The sequence below is a fragment of the Zootoca vivipara genome, chromosome 1 (genome assembly GCF_965207765.1).
Source record: "Zootoca vivipara chromosome 1, rZooViv2.hap1.1, whole genome shotgun sequence".
Lineage (NCBI taxonomy): Eukaryota > Metazoa > Chordata > Lepidosauria > Squamata > Lacertidae > Zootoca > Zootoca vivipara.
In genome coordinates this window covers 92,073,346-92,094,565 of record NC_142582.1, presented here as the reverse complement: position 1 = coordinate 92,094,565, position 21,220 = coordinate 92,073,346, and the positions used below count along the sequence as shown (strand labels likewise).

At 42.3% G+C, this 21,220-nt stretch overlaps 2 protein-coding genes across 4 annotated transcripts in view; both read left to right on the top strand.

The window, feature by feature from the left end:
• Positions 1–19,650, top strand: part of LOC118083493 (cytosolic phospholipase A2 beta-like) — a 34,407-nt gene extending 14,757 nt beyond the window's left edge. The window contains exons 14-19 of one of the 3 annotated variants that reach the window (XM_035112005.3): positions 308–403; positions 1,143–1,289; positions 3,224–3,393; positions 4,087–4,273; positions 6,500–6,738; positions 14,657–19,650. In XM_035112005.3, coding sequence (XP_034967896.2) covers positions 308–403; positions 1,143–1,289; positions 3,224–3,393; positions 4,087–4,273; positions 6,500–6,729 — 830 coding nt within the window. In that variant the 3' untranslated portion in view covers positions 6,730–6,738; positions 14,657–19,650. The remainder of the gene's footprint in view (positions 1–307; positions 404–1,142; positions 1,290–3,223; positions 3,394–4,086; positions 4,274–6,499; positions 6,739–14,656) is intronic. The other 2 variants (XM_035111981.3, XM_035111996.3) reach the window with 2 other exon arrangements.
• The window catches only part of LOC132591998 (uncharacterized), a 452,388-nt gene that overhangs the window by 2,468 nt on the left and 428,700 nt on the right, over positions 1–21,220 (top strand). The window lies entirely within an intron of this gene.

Here is a 21,220-nt window from a genome sequence, read left to right as displayed (position 1 = left end):
TACACATTTATTCAAAATCCAATTAAAACTACTTAGCTTAATTAAATCAACAAGAAGAACAACAATAACAATAAATAAATAAATAAATAAATAAATAAATAAATAAATAATAATTTATTTTTTATACCCCGCCCATCTGGCTGGGTTTCCCCAGCCACTCTGGGCAGCTTCCAACAAAATATTAAAATACAATAGTCTGTTAAACATTAAAAGCTTCCCTAAACAGGGCTGCCTTCAGATGTCTTCTAAATTGAGAATGACAAAGAGAGGTGCTGAAAGTCTTCATTTTGAATGTTTACATTTACAGGCATTTGGAGTAACATATTTTCCTTAAATTTGAAGGATGTTCACCACTTATACAAATCCTGGCAGTGGCTTTTACCAGACCAAGAAAAGGATGAAGGTAAGAAGTGGCCTGGGTAATTTCTATTAGTTCAATGGCATTTTTTTTCAACAGAGAAGGAACGAAAGAATAAAATGCATCACTGTGCAGCTACAGCAGAGAATCTGCAAAGCGGATGATCATAATCTGAACATTGTAGCTAATTTGTGGGTTTCACCCATCCATCTCTGTGGGGTTCTTTTTCACACATATACTGTACCTGATTTCTCTCCCTGACTTACCAGGAAAGCACATGCTGCTTTAAATGGTTTTGATTACATTTAAAGTCTTTGGCTGCAATCCATAGACATGTGTGTGTTAGTGTAATTGTGCAGGTGTGCATGTCACATCTAATGCACAAAGCAATGCTGCAAGTGTGAAATACATTGAGTGCAAACAAATGGACTATCTGGATTGGATGTAAGAGTAGTTCAGAACCACGAAGGCTTACAGAGGTCATAATTTAACCATTTATTTATTTATTTATTTTAAAGCTCAGAACCTGCCTTTTTCAGAAGCTATGCCATCTGCCCAGGTTCTGTGCAGCAGCATAAAGAAGGGAGGTTTGATTGCACATAAAAGATGTACAAACCTCACAAATGACTACTTTGACCAGTAAACAGCTAGCGCACATACCGTAGTGTTGTTTGTTTTTGAGCCTCAGAATTTAGAATTTCTCATAGTTAGGCTTTTTGCTGTTCTTCCAGATACTGTAAAGGCAACAGGGCTTCTATAAATCAACTCTCTCTATGTCACACAGCTTGTTTCATTCCACCAATGAACAGATCCAGCATCTTCAATGGAATTCTGACCAGTCGGCCAATAGGAGAAAAGAAACCTAACTTTCTGAAAGGTCTCCAGCTACACAAAGACTATTACCAACATAAAACATTCTCCATGTGGCAAGGTAAATAAAGCAGCACATGGAATTGGGAGGAACCCGGCCAAACCCTTCCTGCCCTATTAATGTTCACCGAGTTTTGTCATGCAAGTCACGACCTTGCTACAATACCCTTGTAGGAAACGTATGTATGTATGGCCCGGGCACGCGTTGCTGGGCCTGACTCAGGGTCCTTGTTTCCCAGGAAAGGGGGAGGATGTGTCCGTCCCCCCCTGGACTCTGTGTCCCCCGTTGTTGTGTCTCATCCCTGGGATTCCTCCCATCCTGTTGCGACCCATGAGGTATCCCCTCACCCCACCCCAGGTCATCCCTGTGACTCCCCCCACCCTGGCTCAACCCATGACCTATTCAGGCCCCTCCTCCCCCCACCCCCACCCAGGGCTCAACTTGGCCTAGTCTGTAAAGTAGAGCCGAGGCCTAGTCTGTAGGTCTTGGCTCGGCCTAGTATGTAATTGCAAGCCGAGGCCTCCGCCCTGTATCTCCATTCCTTGGCCCCCACCCTTGGAAAAGGAACTGTCAGCTTCTGGGTTCTATTTCCCAGCATGCACTTTGGGGTGAGTTGTGTGTTTTGAAACATGGGGTTTTTATCTGGCCCAGGTGTGACATCTGTGTACGGAAAGTGTCTTAGGTTACTCTCTTATTTGCATGTGGCATTGTGTCCAAATTTCAACGCTATCAGTCGAGCGGTTTCGTTGAACATTAGATAGGAACGGACATGCCCAGTTTACACACACACACACACACACACACACACACACACACACATATATGTATGATACTTATTAAAGTTCTTAGTCTCTTTATCTTGCCCAAGGCAACCCAAATTATGACTTACAACCAAATTATGTACAAATACAGTCATGCTAGATGAAATACTTGTTTTCTCAGCATTAGTACTAGTGATTAATCAGTCAAATAAAGCCTTGACACAGTACGCAGTACAGTTTCGTTTGGATAGATCTGCTCAAATCCAACCGCAACACATGGCTAATAATATATTATAATTAGTTAGATCATAATCCAGAATTTGCAAATCTTAAACTTTCACAAATAATGTATGTATAAGTCCATAAACAAGAAATGGTAAGCGTAATAAATTGCTGTCAGGGAACACCACAACGAAGGTAAGATGCCTTTCAATAGATAATGTCCAAGAGTATTGTAGTGATAGATGCTTCAACGTGTAGAATGCAGCAATGAACCACAAACAAAACAGGAACAGAACAGAACAGTGTTTCTGGGATAAGCCAACTGTTTCAAGGATGAATCAGCTAATAATAAAATTACATTACATTCAATTATGAAGAGAGAAATAACAGTGACCAACCTGCATGTTGTTGTTGTTTAGTCGTTTAGTCGTGTCCGACTCTTCGTGACCCCATGGACCATAGCACGCCAGGCACTCCTGTCTTGCACTGCCTCCCGTAGTTTGGTCAAACTCATGTTCGTAGCTTCGAGAACACTGTCCAACCATCTCGTCCTCTGTCGTCCCCTTCTCCTAGTGCCCTCAATCTTTCCCAACATCAGAGTCTTTTCCAAGGAGACCAACCTGCATAATAGATAATAAATAATAAAAATTATGAACAGATGAGGATACATACCAAATAAATTCCAAATGAATTGTTCAGGTACATATAATGATTATAGACCAGTGCTCACTAACAAGTGTATTTTTTCTTGTTTTGTATAATATATTATTAGCCACGTGTTGCTAATTTGTACAGATTTTTCTGTATTGCAACACAGGGGTTTTGTCTTTGTTATATATAGTTTGGATAGACTGCTGAAGGTGCTTGTTTTCTGATTAATGCTAAAACTAACAAGACATAAAGCAGCCCCTCAAAAACGAACATAAGTTTAGTTTTTTCAGTATTTTGTTGGTGTATATTAGATAAGCATGTCCTGTATGATCACAATAGCAAGAAATTCTTGCATTGCAGAAAGTGAATTGGACCAGTGCCCCAACTCTCTTACACCTCAGGAAAAAGAGCTATTCTTGGTTGATGCTGGATATTTCATCAATACCAGTTGCCCTCCATTGATAAGAAAGGAAAGGAATGTGGATGTTATCTTATCACTTGACTACAACCTGTTGGAGACCAGGTTTAATGTAAGATAATTCTAATTTTGTCTTTTGACTGGAGAATAAGTTTGCCATTTATTGCAATGTTTTGGGGCATACAAATTGTTTATAAAGAAATCCTTGCTCCTGGGGCCTAAGAGGGTTAGATTAAATATTAAGCTAAGCATGCTGTAGAGTAGAGCCCAAGTTAAACATGGAAGTCTTCCTGTGATCCAATTATAAAGTGAGTTTCGTGCTGTATATGGTGATGCGAGTTGCATGAAACCAGGTTCTGCATTTAAACATAGGAAGCTGCCTTATACTGAGTCAGGCCATTGGTTCATCTGCTCAATATTGTCTTCACTGACTTTCAGACTGGGATCTCCCCCAGCCCTACCCGGGGATGTCAAGGATGGAATCTGGGACTTTATGCATGCAAAGCAGATCCTCTGCCACTGACCTACAACATATAAGCACCCATATAATGTGCATCTATCCATAGGGAGTTCATGTCAGCACTATGGATTCCTAGATGTACCCGGCTTGGGGGGGGGGGGTTGTCTGTTTTACTTCCTGCATTTTGTTCTCTCTAAATGACTAAACTTACCTGAAGAGCAAAGCAGTCGCTTTCTCCTCTATAGCTTTAGTTAGGTTTGACAATAGTAGATGAGGACTGTTGGGTGGTGAAAGGGCCTTAGTTTTGCTATTTAAACTCTAGTCTTTTTCCTCTTCGTTCTGCAGTCTATAGAACAGATGGGCAAATACTGTTTGGACCAGGATATCCCCTTTCCTAAAATTGCACTGACTGAAGAAGACAGAGAGAATCCAAAGGAATGCTACATTTTTGAGGACAAGGAGAACCCAGAAGCTCCAATCATACTTCACTTCCCACTAGTGAACAACTCTTTTAGGGAGTATAAAAAACCTGGTTAGTATTGAACTTTTCAGCCGCGTTCTATGAGACAGGGGATCAAGTAGCAAAGAAGCCACTGCCTAATCATAAAATGGTAGAGTTGGAAGGGTCCCTGAGGATCATCTAGTCCAACCCCCCTGCAATGCAGGGATTAATATGCAGCTGTCAAACCTGCAACCTTGTCATTGTTAGTACCATGCTCCAACCAAATGAGCTATCCAGGCCCTCTTACTAAGTGGTGCAGGAAAAGTATTTCCAAAGGACAGGACCTTCATCACCGCCTCCCACAAGACCTGTACCTGTCAATACCATGCAAGAGCTTCAAGCAATGCTTTTCCTCTCTGATGTTCCCTCAGCTTTTCATTGAGGATTTTTGCCACAATAACTGTTTTAGCAGCTTGTCTCCATTGCTATATTACAAACAGGTAAAAGAGAAGGACAGATATGCTGATCTTTAAATGGAAGAATTTGATAGCCCAAACAGAGAATTTAAGTATGTATACTTAAGGCTACAGAAATCCATGGGGTTCAGCATGCTAAAAACATTCTGTTAGATTATAGCCAGTGCCTTTTCACATAAGTCAGACTTAAACGATAGCTCTACAAGTGGGAACATTCTACAGTCCCTTTTTTGCTTGGCACATGGTCCTTTTCAAATCTACCTTCAGGTAGCATATATAAGAAACAGGTCTGTCAGTTTTGAACTGTGTGGTCAGACAGTCAATAAAATAACAAGCCTGGCTCTCCCGTGTAAAAGAGAGAATATTTTAGATTATGTGCCACAGTGTGCAAACATGAACTATTAGTCCTGTAAGACGTGCAGCAAGCCTTGCATCACCATCCTATGCATGTCTACTCATAAGTAAGCCCCACTGAGTTCAATAGGGCTTACTCTGTGGTAAATATGTAGAATGTTACAGCCTGGATAAGTGTGTACAGGATTATTGTTGTTGTTTAGTCCTTTGTTGTTGTTGTTGTTGTTTAGTCGTTTAGTCGTGTCCGACTCTTCGTGACCCCATGGACCAGAGCACGCCAGGCACTCCTGTCTTGCACTGCCTCCCTCAGTTTGGTCAAACTCATGTTTGTAGCTTCGAGAACACTGTCCAACCATCTTGTCCTCTGTCGTCCCCTTCTCCTAGTGCCCTCCATCTTTCCCAACATCAGGGTCTTTTCCAAGGATTCTTCTCTTCTCATGAGGTGGCCAAAGTATTGGAGCCTCAGCTTTACAATCTGTCCTTCCAGGGAGCGCTCAGGGCTGATTTCCTTAAGAATGGATAGGTTTGATCTTCTTGCAGTCCATGGGACTCTCAAGAGTCTCCTCCAGCACCATAATTCATAGTCCTTTAGTCGTGTCCAACTCTTCGTGACCCCATGGACCAGAGCACGTCAGGCACTCCTGTCTTCCACTGCCTCCCACAGTTTCGTCAAATTCATGTTGGTAGTTTCGAGGACACTGTCAACCATCTCATTCTCTGTCGTCCCCTTCTCCTTGTGCCCTCAATCTTTCCCAACATCAGAGTCTTTTCCAGAGAGTCTTCTCTTCTCATGAGGTGGCCAAAGTATTGGAGCCTCAGCTTCAGGATCTGTCCTTCCAGTGAGCACTCAGGGCTGCTTTCCTTCAGAATGGATAGGTTTGATCTTCTTGCAGTCCATGGGACTCTCAAGAGTCTCCTCCAGCACCATAATTCAAAAGCATCAATTCTTTGGCGATCAGCCTTCTTTACGGTCCAGCTCTCACTTCCATACATCACTGCTGGGAAAACCATAGCTTTAACTATACAGATTTGGACTTAATTCCAAATAAACATGCATAGATTTCACTGCTGCTGTTATAAATAATGTCACTGACAACCCAAAAGCACATATAGGCCATTAAACTATTTTATCCTTCAGCCCTCTGATGAAATATCAATCAAGATAGAAAAACATGTTTTTCTGTACATCCATGAGAGAGTCCATGTTTGGTCATGCATTTGGAATGTCCAAAATATGGCCAACTTGTGCTCTGTGACTGCAAAGTCTTTATTGCTAGATTGTGCTGAATATATCATATGTAATAGCCTGCCGGTTGTGTTCTATAATAGAAAGACAGCTGTCTGGAGAATAGAATGACTCTCCACAATAAAGAATTTGGGCATCCTTGTCATAGAGGGATATTGTTTTACAGACACAGTGTTAACTCAATCTCTTCCTCCCACCCCCCCCACCCCGTACTATCCATTTTTGGCAACCTTTGTGCAGGAATTAGGCGAACTTCTGCAGACACGGCTAACGGAGAGGTGGATTTTACAAGTTTAAACTCACCATACAGAATGACAAATTTGACTTACACCGAGGAGGAATTCAACAAACTTATAAACCTGAGTGACTATAACATTCAAAATAACAAGGAACTGATTTTGCAAGCTCTGCAGACAGCAGTAGAAAGGAGAAAAGCCAGCAGGAAGCAAAAGCAAATACAATCAACATGAATCAATCAGGTGGGATTTTTCAATTCAGTCCCCATTTTCAGTGAATGGTGAAATCTGCCCTGGCGATCTCAGGGATAAGGGTGGGCAAGAAATTAAAATAACAACAGCAGCAAAATTAAAACTGCATCATTATTCTTATTCTGAACTTTGATGGGGACATGGGCACCCATACATACTGTATGTGCTTGTCTTTGGATGAAGTGTCTGCTTCCCCTTAAGTGAAGGGCATGTGGAAGTCGGTTCCTCCAGCACAGAAAGAGGGATTGTCAGCTGGGCCAGCCTATATAATTTCCTGCAATGACAACATTGCACTGTTTTTGCTTAACATATTGTATTCCAATTGCTTACATCAAGCATGGAAAACTTGAGACCATTGAGACTTTGATGTCCTACAACTTCCACCATCCCTGACTATTGCCTCTGCTGATTGTGGCTGGTGGGATTTGGAGTCCAACGATGTCTGGAGGGCTGCAGGTTCCCCATCTCTGGCTTAGGGTTCATCCAGACTTCCTTTTGTGCCGTGTTTCTAGGAATAGGTCCATGCTTTAAAGTGCCTTGTAAAATTGCTCTTTACCTCTGAATAGGAGCAAACAGCAATCCATGGAAAATCCGAATCATCATTTGTTCCGATTCAGTGTTAAATAGTGGGATTTTGCCGGGGCAAATAAAAAGTGCTTGGACGCGGTGCTTTAAAGTGTAGACCTGTGCTTGTAAAGCACAGGGCAAAAGGTAAGGCCATACATGGAACTGCAAGTCTTGCAACTGGGCTTTCATTTGGTGAACACAAGATGGCAGTATAAATTAAGGAATTAAATCATAATCATTTAAAAATCTTTGGTACTAGAGAGCGTTCACGTTTGTACGTATGTAGTAATAACAGCTTGCAATGTTAGATGAAGACTCTGCACCTGTAATGTTTTCGTTACATGTGCACCCTCTTGTGACCTGCCTATACCTCTTCTACCTGTCATTTATCCATCCTTCCACCCTGATAGTAAAGGCAGATTGATCACCAGGAGAGACTGGAGTGAAACCACCCATAAAACCAACAGATTCTTGTGGGACAGTAAAGACTTAGCAATTTATTATGGCATAATATTTTCTACTTCATCAGATGCATGAAATGTTATCCTGCGTTATATAAGTTTATAGATATATGCACAGGGTTTTTGTGTGTGTCTATAAGGTGTGCTTTTCTGCACGTAATTTCCTCGCAGTTCATCTGATGGACTGAATGTAGCCAATGGAAGTGTATGCTATAACAAAAGTGCTCATTTTACGCTGCTGCAAGACTCTTCAATGTTTTGCTGCAAAAGACTAACACAGCTCCTCCTCTGAAAACAACCACAACCGTGTGGGCAGATGCACATTGCATTTATCTGAAAGGGGCAAGGAGTATTCGCAGAATTAACCCATGTGCCTCTCACTCAAGATGCTGTGGAATAAAAATGTGTGATACAATGTGATAGTCATTGCCATGTGCACTGCAAACTGAGTGGCAGTTATGTTCAAGAGGAATTCTGGCGCAGAAATAGCTCAGAAATGAAAGAGCTCCTAGTTTAGATTGTACCCTGGTACCTGCATATCTTTCTCCACCAGGCAAATAACAGTTTTGAGGAGGGATTAGACTGGGGAAATGGCTAAACACTTCCTCCCGTGGCACTGCTTTGCTGACCTGATTTCCTTTGACATGCAGCTGCTTAGAACCTCATTTTAACCCTTGAAGGACAGCTGGTTAATGTCTTGTTAAGCCCTAAGACACCTGGCGTGATGTTATTGTTGTTGCTGTTCTTTTATAATGCAGTTAGAGATTTAAAGTCCTTGCAATAATGGGTCAGCCATGTGCCTCTTGGACCCTTGTCCCTCTTGGCTTACTGTACTGTATGACTGAGTGGATCTGAGGATGGCCAACCATCCAGAAAGAGGTAGTGGTCCAATTCAGGGGGTCCCAAACTAAGACCCGGGGCCCGCGTGTGGCCCAATCACCTTCTAAATCCGGGCTGCGGACGGTCCGGGAATTAGCTTGTTTTTACATGAGTAGAATGTGTCCTTTTCTTTAAAATGCATCACTGGGTTATTTGTGGGGCCTGCCTGGTGTTTTTACATTAGTAGAATGTGTCCTTTTATTTAAAATGCATCTCTGGGTTATTTGTGGGGCATAGGAATTTGTTCATATTTTTTTCAAAATATACCGGTAGTCCGGCCCCCCCCAAGGTCTGAGGGACAGTGGACCGGCCCCCTGCTGAAAAAGTTTGCTGACCCCTGGTCCAATTACTCCTGAAAAAGTCCATCCTGGAAAGAGCTGAAAGAGCTCAGAGCTGAGATGGTGAATAAAAATGGACCAGACAAAGCTGAGGCTAAAGAAGACATAGAGAGGCTTTGGAAAATAATATTGATGGAGGACTGCCAGAACAGGAGAGTGGAATGGTAAAGTTGGAGGCAGTAAATGATGAAATGGAGAGGACCTCCACACAGGTACCTGGAGGAATGAAAAAGCCAAATGGTGGAGTTATGGTGTTGGAGGAATGCGAATGAAATCACAGACCAAGAGATTAAGAAATATCCTGATTTGGCAGAGACAGAGCCAAGAAAGAAAGGACTCTGCGTACAATTGAATATAGAGGAAATAGCTACCAAAACTCTGGTAACACTATTAGAAAAAGAACAAAATAAAAAAATTCCTTCCAGCAGCACCTTAAAGACCAACTAAGTTTTTTATTTTGATATGAGCTTTCGTGTGCATGCACAATCTGAAGAAGTGTGCATGCACACGGAAGCTCGTACCAAAAAACAAAAACTTAGTTGGTCTTTAAGGTGCTGCTGGAAGGATTTTTTTTATTTTGTTTCGACTACATCAGACCAACACGGCTACCTACCTGTAACTAGAAAAAGAACAGAAGAAGAGGAATTTGAAATCCACACCCCCCCCCCCCAAATCAGGCCATCGGGAAATGGGATTGGAAGATATGGATCTGGGTGTGAATAAATGAATATGAAATACGTATTCGAAATGTTTTTAAGATTTTTTATTTTATTTTATCATTGCTCATTGCCCTGGGCTTCTTTGGGAGAAAGAGCAGGATATAAGCATAGTAAATAAATAAAAGGTAAATGTGTAATTTACTATCATCAGTGCTGGGAGTAATTATTGTGTATGCAACTCTGGACTGTCAAAATGAACTGAGGAAATGGATACTGCTTCCAGAACCTATTAATGCATGTTGCAAAAGACTAACACAGCTCCTCCTCTGAAAACAACCACAACCATGTGGGCAGATACGTTAAGCAAATTTAGTGCTTCAAATGTAATTTTGCTGGAGTTCCTTTATGAGCATCATGCCCCACATTAAGAAATGACTAGCTAACTTGGCTTCGTGAGGCAATGCAGGGTCATAAATAATATCTGAATGGCAGAGGCCCACAGGGATGCAAGAGGACAGGTTTTACTAACATATACTGTGCCAGGTGGTTTTTCTCCTGTTTAGCAGCACTGACAGTATAGATGGTTTGTTCGTGGATGGGTGTGGCTTGTGGAAGCAAAGGTATGATTTACTGCCACTAATGCATGGCACAATAGATGCGTATGCAGATGGCACCACACATAATAATAATAATAATAATAATAATAATAATAATAATAATAAATTAGTTACAGGTAGGTAGCCGTGTTGGTCTTCTGTAGTCAAAACAAAATAAAAAAAACCTTCCTGTAGCTCCTTAGAGACCAACTAAGTTTGTCATTGGTATGAGCTTTCATGTGCATGCACACTTCTTCTGTTTCAGTGTATCTGAAGAAGTGTGCATGCACACGAAAGCTCATACCAATGACAAACTTAGTTGGTCTCTAAGGTCCTACTGGAAGAAATTTTAAAAAATAATATATTATTTATACCCCACTCATCTGGCTGGGTTTCACCAGCCACACTGGGCAGCTCCCAACAGAATATTAAAAACACGATAAAACAGCAAACATTAAAAACTTCCCTAAACAGGGTTGCCTGTTGGTAACGAAGCAGAAATTTGTGGTTGCCAGGACACTGTCCATCCTCTCAATGGAAGCATTGTACCTCATCATGTTTTGCACCCCTGAAATTCAGTGTAATAATATCTTGCTTATCTCTCAAGCTTGGAAGTATGGCGAGGATGGGGACATTGTGCAGTGGACCCTCTGGATATGAATTAAATTCGTTCCAGGGGTCCGTCTGCAACCTGGAAAGTCTGTAGGAAGAGGTGCTGCTTCTGCGCACGCACGCGGTGCAGAGAGCACTTCTGCGGATTTGCGGCAAAACCCGCTATACACTTCCAGGTTTGCTGCGTCCTAAACCCAAAAGTTACGTACCCAGAGCGGTATGTAACTAGAGGGTCCACTGTACATGGGGTGCCTTGGAAGTGCAGCAGAAAGTGGTCCTCTTGATTTTGGAGCTGGGGGAAGAGAGTGGCACTGCCATTCTCAGGCCCTCTGATACTCTTCAAAACACAAAGAAGTGTTTGGAGCCATCTCCAGCCCCTCTCAAGCTCCAGGTTCAAAAGGAGGGCCTGTGTTTGTTGAACTGTGCTTCCGAGGCACTTGGAGTAGCTCAGATGGGCAGTGGGGATAATATAGGGACTCTAAGGTCAGGAGGAATGCAGGGGTTTGTCCAGAAGTTGAGGAGGAAATAGGTCACCTGTACAAAGAGTGGAAACTGATGCTGCATCCAGAACCTATTCATGCACAGGATGGAGCTAATCTTGGTGTGGGGTGTTGCAAAAATGGGAGGGAGGAAAAAGAATAATCTGCAATGACAGGGTGCTGAAAATGGCATTGGATCATCAGCACCTATGACACTAGTACACAGTCTTTCTGGGAAATGAATCAGCTTATCAGCAACTGGATTTATCAGTTTGATAGAAACTCTCAGTGTGGCAACATTGGTTGCCTCATGCAGTTACAGTGCCATACAAGAACTACAGCATCTGCAGATGCCGTTAGGCATGTAAGAAGAAACATGAAGGAAAATCTTTGAGGCAAAAAGGCTTCACTTACGTCCCAGCCTAAAAACACACCTACACTGGACTCAGAATGTGGCTTCCCCTCTCTGGCTTGAGCACCTCCATCCCTCCCTGAAGTTGCTCCGTTGCTCTTGAGGTTGAGAGTAAATGGTTTCCTATAGGTTCAAAGTTTAGCCTCTTGGATGCCCACTTCCCCCTCAGGCATCAGGTCAGGAATACCTTGTAGGAAGTGCTACATCCTGGTTTGCTCTATTCTATCTGCTCCTTGCATTCTCTGTAGCCCTTATTGACTGACCAATAGGAAGTGTGACATGTGATCACTAGCAATGATGACCTCTGACGTGGGCATGCCCAAGAGTCATGGAGATGAACAGGAGGCTTTAGTTACTGGTGGGCTTCTTGCTGGTGTGTGGTCCGTCCGCAACGTAGACGGGGCATCTTGCTGGAGTGTGGTCCCACTCCCAACCATTTCAGCGCAGCTGCTTTGACTCTTATTGGAAAGGTGCACCCCCTAGGCTCTAGCCCTGTGGATTGGCCATTTATTCATCTGAGAGAGGAGGGGGGCATTCTACATGGAACTCTTCCTCTCATCATTATTTCACTGTTATGTTCTGGGGCTGAGCCCTGGCACTGAACATAGTTTTCAGAACCAATCCATGGCTCCAATTAAGCTCTGATGAATTAAACCAGTCTTCAAGCAGACCTGTGAACTTAGGGAGACCCTGTTTCAGAGCCTAATCAAATGGGACAAAAGCATTATAGGGAGTGACCACAGGAGCTTGTAAGCAGGCACTCAAGTACAAAATATGTCCAACACTAATATTACACAGAGGAGGAAACAGTGGCCACAGACATAATCAGCAAAGTTACCAGCCCCAATCAGCAAAGTTGCCATATAAAGTTTTGGAGAAGAATCGGTTCTTTTTTAGAACAGGGAAATGGATATAGACAAAGACTCAGAGACTGGTAGCTGCCATCAGAGATGGTTTCCCATAGATGGCCAACTTTAAAACTTTGGGTTAAATTGGAAGTGTGACACACACGTATTATTAAAGGGAATCTGTCTGACATTTATTAAACGTGTATCGCTTCTTATGCCACTTAACACAGGATTTCCCCCCAATAGGCTGCAAATATTAATAAACATTTAAATAATGATCATCCTTTTGTTTAGTCGTTTAGTCGTGCCCGACTCTTCGTGACCCCATTAATCATATATTAATCAGTTGTGGCTTTTGAGGTGGGGCACTGCCTTCCTGGCTGCTGCTTGACAGACTCTGGGTGGGTCAGAGCAGGATGGCAGTAGAACGTGGGTGGGAGAAAGAAGAATTGGGTTTTGGTGGTTTAGTAAGTGAAGGCCTGTCAATATGAGAAACTAGGTATGCAATTGGAGTTTCCCTATTATCTGCCTTTGGCTGCTTCATCACTCTATCCTGGACTTTGATCTTTGCCTGCCTTCCTAATCTTCACTCATGCAGGATTTTGAAATTATTAGGAATGCTTTGGAGTGTAGTGGAAAACTAAATAAATTAGGGCAGGGTTGCTATGCCTCTAGGGTTACTCTGCTTGCAGGAAGGATGGGAATGGCCAGTGTAATAGTCTAGGTCACGCAGTTTGGGGATGCCTGGTCAAGGTGTTGTTGTTTCCTCCCCTCCTCTTTTAACTTGCAGTGTAGTATATGTATTCTGAAATGTGGCATTCACCTCTGAAGTCTGAAGTGGGACAGTCTATTCCCCTTCTTCAGAAATTCTACCAGCTTATTCATTCTCAGCCTCTTAATTCCATGCTTGCTGAATTTGGAATTTTCTTTGCTAAACAGAGCAGCCATTGAAGCTTCTGAGTGAAATCTGAACAGCATGGCTGGGCTGCCTTTCAGTTAGTGGCAGCCGTCCCTTCAGAGTAAGTTTTAAGTGAAACAGGTTCAGGCCTTAAGTTATTTTGAGAGCTAATGAGCCCAAAGCCCTGGGTGCAGTTAAGATATTCTTAGCTGTGCATCCGTGGAAGGGAGAGGAATCCATATAAGTTCCCTTTAACCTCAGTTCATCCAGGGATGACATCATCACTGACATATTTAATGCTGCATCATGTAGAGATGTGTTTGATGAAAAAGGACAGCTGGTGGAATAGGCTTTCTGCTTATGCCTCTGTCTTCCACCAGCATATATCCTTTGCTGCAGGTCTGGGAACAGGAACATAATGCTGACAATGCCAAATCAGGGCATACAGCAAAAAAGAGGCAGCTGTATTTATGGTGCAATTTTGGGACGGGCCTCTGTTTCAGGGCATGTAAGGGCAGCCTCCTTCCTTTCAGTTTGGCATTGCACGTACTACAGTGCTCCATAGTTACGGAGGCCCTCTGGTCTAGTAAATCTCTATTTGACCTTTGAGGGAGATCTTAGGGGTACACGTGGGCACCATTTCAGATGAGGTGAACAAAGGGATTTCAGGAAAAACAAGATTCTCGACAAGATTTAAAAGCCTGCTCTTGAATATATTCAATGTTATATTATATACCCCCTCCCAAACAAACCCTCAGTATATTTTAAGACTGGAATGAAAACTGTGGTCCTCCAGATCTTGTTGGACTACAATTTCCATCATCCATGACCATTGGTTGCCGGAGGTTGGAGTCCAACAACATTTGGAGAGCCACAGGTTCCCCATCCCCATTTTTAGAACTTTCTGTGATTAGTTTTTGATACCTCATAATTACAATGTGATATATCTACATGGATCAAACAATATTTATGGTGTCGTTAAGTACAGAGGTTTGGTGCCTTGGGTCTATATTTAGTTGCATATATACTTAGTTCAGCTATTTCTAACAATAATAAGTATGTGGAAAGAGAGCTAAACATATTGGCATTTATTACAAGTAAATTCCAGGGATGCCTTTGAAGAAATCATGTGCTTACACATGGCATTTATTTATTTACAGTATTGTGGCACGCCACCCCAGTCACTGAGTGGTGCAAGATTCCAGAGGTTCCAGCTGCTTCGATTCTCTTGGAATGAAGGATGGCAGAAACTGGTGTCTTTATAATATATGGTTTGTTTGCAACCTGAGCCTATGATGGAGGGGCTCACAGCATTAACAGCCCACTAAGTTATTGCTTCTCTCATGGCCACAGCCTTGGATTCCAGCAGAAATCAGGCATGACTCTGTCTGTCTGCTGCCCAGCCTGCTTCCTGCTTCTAGCTCACACACCTCAACTTATAGCTCTCACACACTACTACCGTACCAGCCAGTTGAGGGCATTTGCCCTCTGGTGCAGAACCACTTCCTTTGTTATCCTAACAACCCATACATAGTGGGCCCACTAGTAAGAAGTTCGTCTGGCTATTCCAGTAATTGAATCCTTGCTGGATCCAGGAACTCAGACATACAGCACATCCAACTCATCCTACTGTGAATGACCTCAAGGTAGCTTATAATAACCAACCAGTCAACAACAAGCACAATTTCTCATTTGTATACCTTTCTAGGCACCAGCTTGCTAGTTGTCATGGGAGTGTATCCGAAGTTCTGCGAGTGGAGGACAGTTGCACACTGAAGTTTCCCTCTCCACTGTTGCCCTCATACCTCCCTGAAAAGCATCTCGAGGGTCAGGGGGACTCACTGAACACTGCAGGCTGTCTCTTACAGGGTTTCTGTGGGAGGAGAGGAGTCATCCCAAACTGGGTGAAGGGATCTTGTGCTGCTTGTGCAGAGTTCCTAATTCCTGCTCTCCTACATATGACACTGGCCACTCATCTCTGCCAGAGCAATTCCATTACTGAATCTAGAAATGTGTATAATTTCCAGTTGTGTTTCTCAAATCTACCATGATACTTCCTCCTTGCCAAGACAATTATCTTTAGTAATAATCCCCTTGACCCATTTCCCCCCCAATACAGTACTGCTGACATGCCAGATGCTTCCAGTTCCAATAATTAGTGAAAGGAATACTAGGCTGTCTTGCCTGTAATTGCATCAACAGCTACCATGCATTCATAAATATTTGCCAATCCCTTCTGGCTATAAGCTGACAACTCTTAATACAGGAGATATTTCCATACTAGTTGAGCCATCAAATAGGGAGCTATAAGTCATTAGTATATCTGTCATACGTGTTTGAACACTTAGTCTTCTCAAAACATGGCTAGGGTTCCCATATCTCAAAGAGTAAAAACCAGGACACCCAGAAAGTTGTTGAGCTTTTTTTTTCAGACCCATAAAACACACAATTTTTTAATTGACTTGCCTAAGATCCAGGACAAAGTAAGTACCACCTTTCTGGAAGCCGCCCCCCTCCCCCCGATGTCAATTCCGCCTTTGAAATCCCAGTAATGTCAGGGAAAATCCGGACGTATGGCAGCCCTATGACTGGCTGAACTGCTTTTGAAGATTATGGTTATTTGTTTTTCTTGTCCCAGTAATGTGTTTTCTTTTCTGTTGGTTTCTGACATCTTCTTGTTCTGGTTTTGATGATTTTTCCCGGTGGTAGGATGAAGCGCGAGATTTCATTTGAAAGCAGATGAAGGAGAAAGGCAGTTGGCACAAAGAACGCCAGCCAGTTAGTTTAATAATGAATAAACAAAGTCAAATAAAAGTGATAGCTTTAGGAGTCTGTGGAGAAAACAAGTGTATGTCTCCAGGAATGACAATTTTTAAAATTAGTACAGTACAGGAACTGCTGGCAGGTTCAGGCATCCCCTATGTTAAAATAAACTCAGATTCTGCCACAAAATTACACAAATTCTGCAAAGATGAAATCCCAATACAGTGATCTGATTCAAGTTTGCAAATAAAGCAAACGTGTGATAAACTGTGTAACTCCCAGAACATGCAGTTGTCCAGATCCTGGCCTCATGTGCACCTGGAAGCTCACTAGTTTTGGGGAACATTAACCTGGCAGTACAAATAATTTGCCTCCTTAATGACAACTGAAGTATTTCCCCCCAGAAAGTAATATGATGCTTTTTCTTATCATGGAGAGAACCGAGTGTTACAGGCTGCAGTTCTATAAGCACTAGCCTGGGCATTTGCATATAGTACAGTATTGCTCTGACAGGCATTTGCCGTATGACTTCATTCTCAAAGCAGTCTGAGAAAATTGAGCCCTCTCTCTCATTTCTTTGAAAAGTGTTTAGAATCAGGGTGTCTGTATAATATCTAAGGTAATCCTGGCTTTTTCCTGGTGATAATTAAGATTAACAATGTTTTGACAGCATAATAGGATAATTGCTGGATTACAGTATGAAGGAACCTGCTGTATCATATTCCATAATCCAAAACAGCATTAATAAAGATTAAGCATTCCCGCTACAACAGCTAACTAAATGTCTAAATGCTGTTTTATTGGGTTTAGTTTACAGGTAATTCATTGTAAACCACGCTACGCCACTGATGCCAATAACCTCATGTATTATTATCATAATTATTATTACTATTATTCATTTTATTTCTATGCCACTTTATATTTTTAGGGGGGGGGATCTGAAAGCGGATTTGTTGTTATTGTTTAGTCGTTTAGTCGTGTTCGACTCTTCATGACCCCATGGACCATAGCACGCCAGGCACTCCTGTCTTCCACTGCCTCCTGCAGTTTGGTCAGACTCATGTTGGTAACTTCGAGAACACTGTCCAACCATCTCGTCCTCTGTCGTCTCCTTCTCCTAGTGCCTTCAATCTTTCCCAACATCAGGGTCTTTCCCAGGGGTCTTCTCTTCTCATGAGGTAGCCAAAGTATTGGAGCTTCAGCTTCAGGATCTGTCCTTCCAGTGAGCACTCAGGGCTGATTTCCTTCAGAACGGATAGGTTTGATCTTCTTGCAGTCCATGGGACTCTCAAGAGTCTCCTCCAGCAGAATAAAAAGCGGAATACAACCTACATTAAAACATCAAACAAAACAATTTAGAATAAAACGTTGCTGAAGAAAGTCAAATATAAAATCAAATGTACATTCAAAGCGCCATAATTAACAGGAAACTAAAACATTTTCTAAAAGATTTCAAAATAGAACATTGCAAAGGGGGTCAAGTACAGAAGGCACATTTAACGTAGCAAATATTAACATTTCAAAAGAAAGCATTAAATGCACATTTAAAACAGCAGTTCCTAGGATCTTCTTCAGGAGTCATTTCATTTGGTTTTATTTTTTATGTAATCATCACTGTCACGACATAACAATCGCCAAATGTTTCATATCCTGCTGAGATGCAACCTAGATTTCTACTTTTGATACTAAATACTGTATTCAAAAAGGGATCGTAACAAATCCTTAGGGATCTAGATAGTTCTGCTCCAGCACAGGCCCTTGGAATCCTCTTTGCACACTGTACTTCGAAGGTCAGCACTTCCTACAATAATCTGGAAAAAGAGCAGGGAGGGAGAGCATTTTCTGAGGAAAAGAGGAGGAGGAATCTCCACAAAAAACTAGGTTTGATATGCAAAGATGCCACATATTCTGTGCTGTGATCCGGTCTGTATGTGCATAACCTTCTTGCTCAAATTACATATTTGACTGCAGTTTAGGTACAAGAGTGAAAGTGGTAAGGCTGGGCAACAGCCCTGGCAACAGACAAGATATGGAACAGCCCTGTGGGGAGAATGGGGAATCCTCCCTTTCTGCAGGAAACCCTTTTCAAGCCCATCTTGGGTGAGATTTCAGCAGACGTTGTTGGCATGCTTTCAGGCCAATCTTGAAACCCACATCATCATCATCATCATCATCATTTTTATTTTGTATAGGCCTACCGTCTTTCTATCGTACAATACTCAAGCTGAAGAAACAAAAAATGTACATCTAATGCAATACAAAAATGTGATAATAAAACATAATTATAAAATAGGCAACCTACATCAAAAAAGTAACATTCAACAATCATTAGACTAGTATTAAATAATAATAATAACATATAAAAGTTAAACAGAAATCCACTCAACAGTTACAACAAACAATTTCTAAACTATAATCAATAAAACAATGGCAAGCCACAGTACATAAAATAATACAATACAAATTGAGAAGCAGAGACGAGAGGGTGGGACAGAGCAGGTGGAAAAAGGCCTTGCCTGATGGAGTCTCTCTCCTCACATGGCAAGTGCTTGAGTGTAGTAAACCTGCGGCGTAACAATCCATGGAGTCCTTAGTTGGAGATAGTGAGGAGAAATCAGTGGGACTTGGAAGTATTTAACTTGTCTGAGGGGGGAAAGCCATGATTCTGAGGAAACCAAATTTTGTGCCAAAGTTCAGACTCCATGCGGTAACGTTCTCTCAGATTTCCTGTTTCCACCTGCCAGTTATGAAACTGAAAAATAAAGTCGAGATTTTGAAGGAGGCGATTTGCGTGATAGGATTTGGATTCCAGGCAGCAGAATCAAATGAATACTGAACCCCTGCTCGCCTCCCTATGGCCAAGGTAGGTCAATGAGGAGCAAGTAGATTCGGTAAAGTGAGCCTGTGGTCACCTCAACGAGCTGATGTGGAGTTTCTTGAGAAGGCAGCAAATTGTTAGATATTTAGGCTGTTGTTTTTTTTATTGTATTTTGACTGTCAAGAATGCAGGAGAGAGCTGCTCATGAGATTTTCTGCTCCAGGCCCAAAATAAATTAGCTGGCCTTGGGTAATTGACATATCCTCCATATCCTGCAAAAATTACTTGGTTGGTCCTGGGAAGAGAAAAGCAGCAGCTCTCTCTCCATGTGCTTAACAACTGTTGCCTTCTCTGCTCCAGATTTTCCTGCTCCACACTGTTTCACTCATGAGTTTCCCTCCCAAATACATACAGTAGTACCTCGAGTTGCAAACGCCTCAGGTTACAAACGCTTCAGGTTACAAACTCTGCTAACCTGGAAGAGTTACCTCAAGTTGAGAACTTTGCCCCAATACAGTGGTACCTCTGTATAAATGGTAAGCCATTTATATGGGGGTCTAAATGGTAAGCCATTTGGAGCGTACAACAGAATTTTTTCCGGGGGGGGGGGGGAATTAAGCACTTTCACTCCAAGTATCCTCAGTTAAAGTTCAGTTACATAGGATTGTGTATAATTTGCAGTTAGTATAGGAATAAATGCACAGCACTACACATACTGAGTTGTATCTGACTAAATCATACCCAGGGTAGACCTGTTGAAATCAGGGCATATAGCTGACCTAAGTCCATCGAGTTCAGTGGGTCCACACTGAGTATGACTAGTTTTCCCTCGATGCAAATTGTTATAAGGATATAATGGCGCTCGTTATGTTCAGCATTTTCTGCGGAAGAGCATTCATTAATGAACACATGATGACAATTCTCACCTAGATTGCATTATGAAATATACACCTTAACTGCAGACATAAGAGCTTCACTAATTAGAATTCAGGTTGCTATAAAAGTTGGTGCTATTCTGGGAAGGAAACTTGTGACAGATAATGGCTAAGAACCTGTATTACCACTGCACCCTCCCCTATCTTCATCTTGAGCAATACCCTCAGAGGCACATAGGAAGCTGCCTTATACTGAGTCAGACCATTGCTTCATCTAGCTCAGTACTGTCCATACTGGGTTGCAGCATCTCTCAGACAGGGCTCTGCTTTCTCAGCTGAAGATGCCAGGGGTTGAACCAACAACCTTTCGCGGGCAGAGCAGGTGCTCTACCCCTGAGCTATGGCCCTTCCTTCATGACTCAGTCACAAATAGAGTTCATATATTATAAAGCAGACTCTGTGGAACCTTTTACCATTTTGGGTGGCTTTTAGTCAGCCACTTTGGATATACATTTCATGGTGAATGAGGATCGATAATGCAAAAAACAAGTGCTGTTTACAGCCTGTTTGGAATAATCCTTATGGAATGTTCCCTGCAGTGTAGCCAAGCTTGCTTCCTTGTTCAGCTTTTCTATAGCACTGGACCTGCAATTAAAGTCCCGCTCTATTTCTGCATTTTATTTCCTGATTCCTTGTCCTCCTTGTCACATGACTCCCTGTCTCACAGCTTCTCCCTTCCATCCTGGTCTTTGCTTTTTCCTCATGTTGGCTTCCTAATGCCTTCCTTCCTTTGCCTTCCTTGCTCCTGCAGGCCCTCCATAGGAGCCAACTCCTAGGGGCTGAGATTCCTCCGGCCCCTCCAATAAAATATTGGGGGGGGGGCGCTCCTAGTTGATAGGCATTGCCATTCAAATGTTGTGCCCAGGAAAGTTTGGCAGGGGAACTGAGTGTACATAGAAACATTGGTGGAGGTGCCTGGGGAGCAGAAAAATGTCCACTTTGCTCCAAGAAGATGGATCAAAAGGAAGCACTGAAGGGAGAGAAAGCTTGTCGTCTTCACAAAGGAATTACGTATGTAATGACAGCAAATTGGCACAACTACACAGGAAAACTAGCTGATCTCTATGGAAATCCAGGTGCAAAGTCCAATTTAAGGACAAAAAACGCCAACTTAATTACAATACATGCTGCAGAACAGTGAATATTTGAAGAAGAAAAAGGTTCCCCATCATTTTTTTAAAAAGCCTAACAAGGAACAATAATTGCGG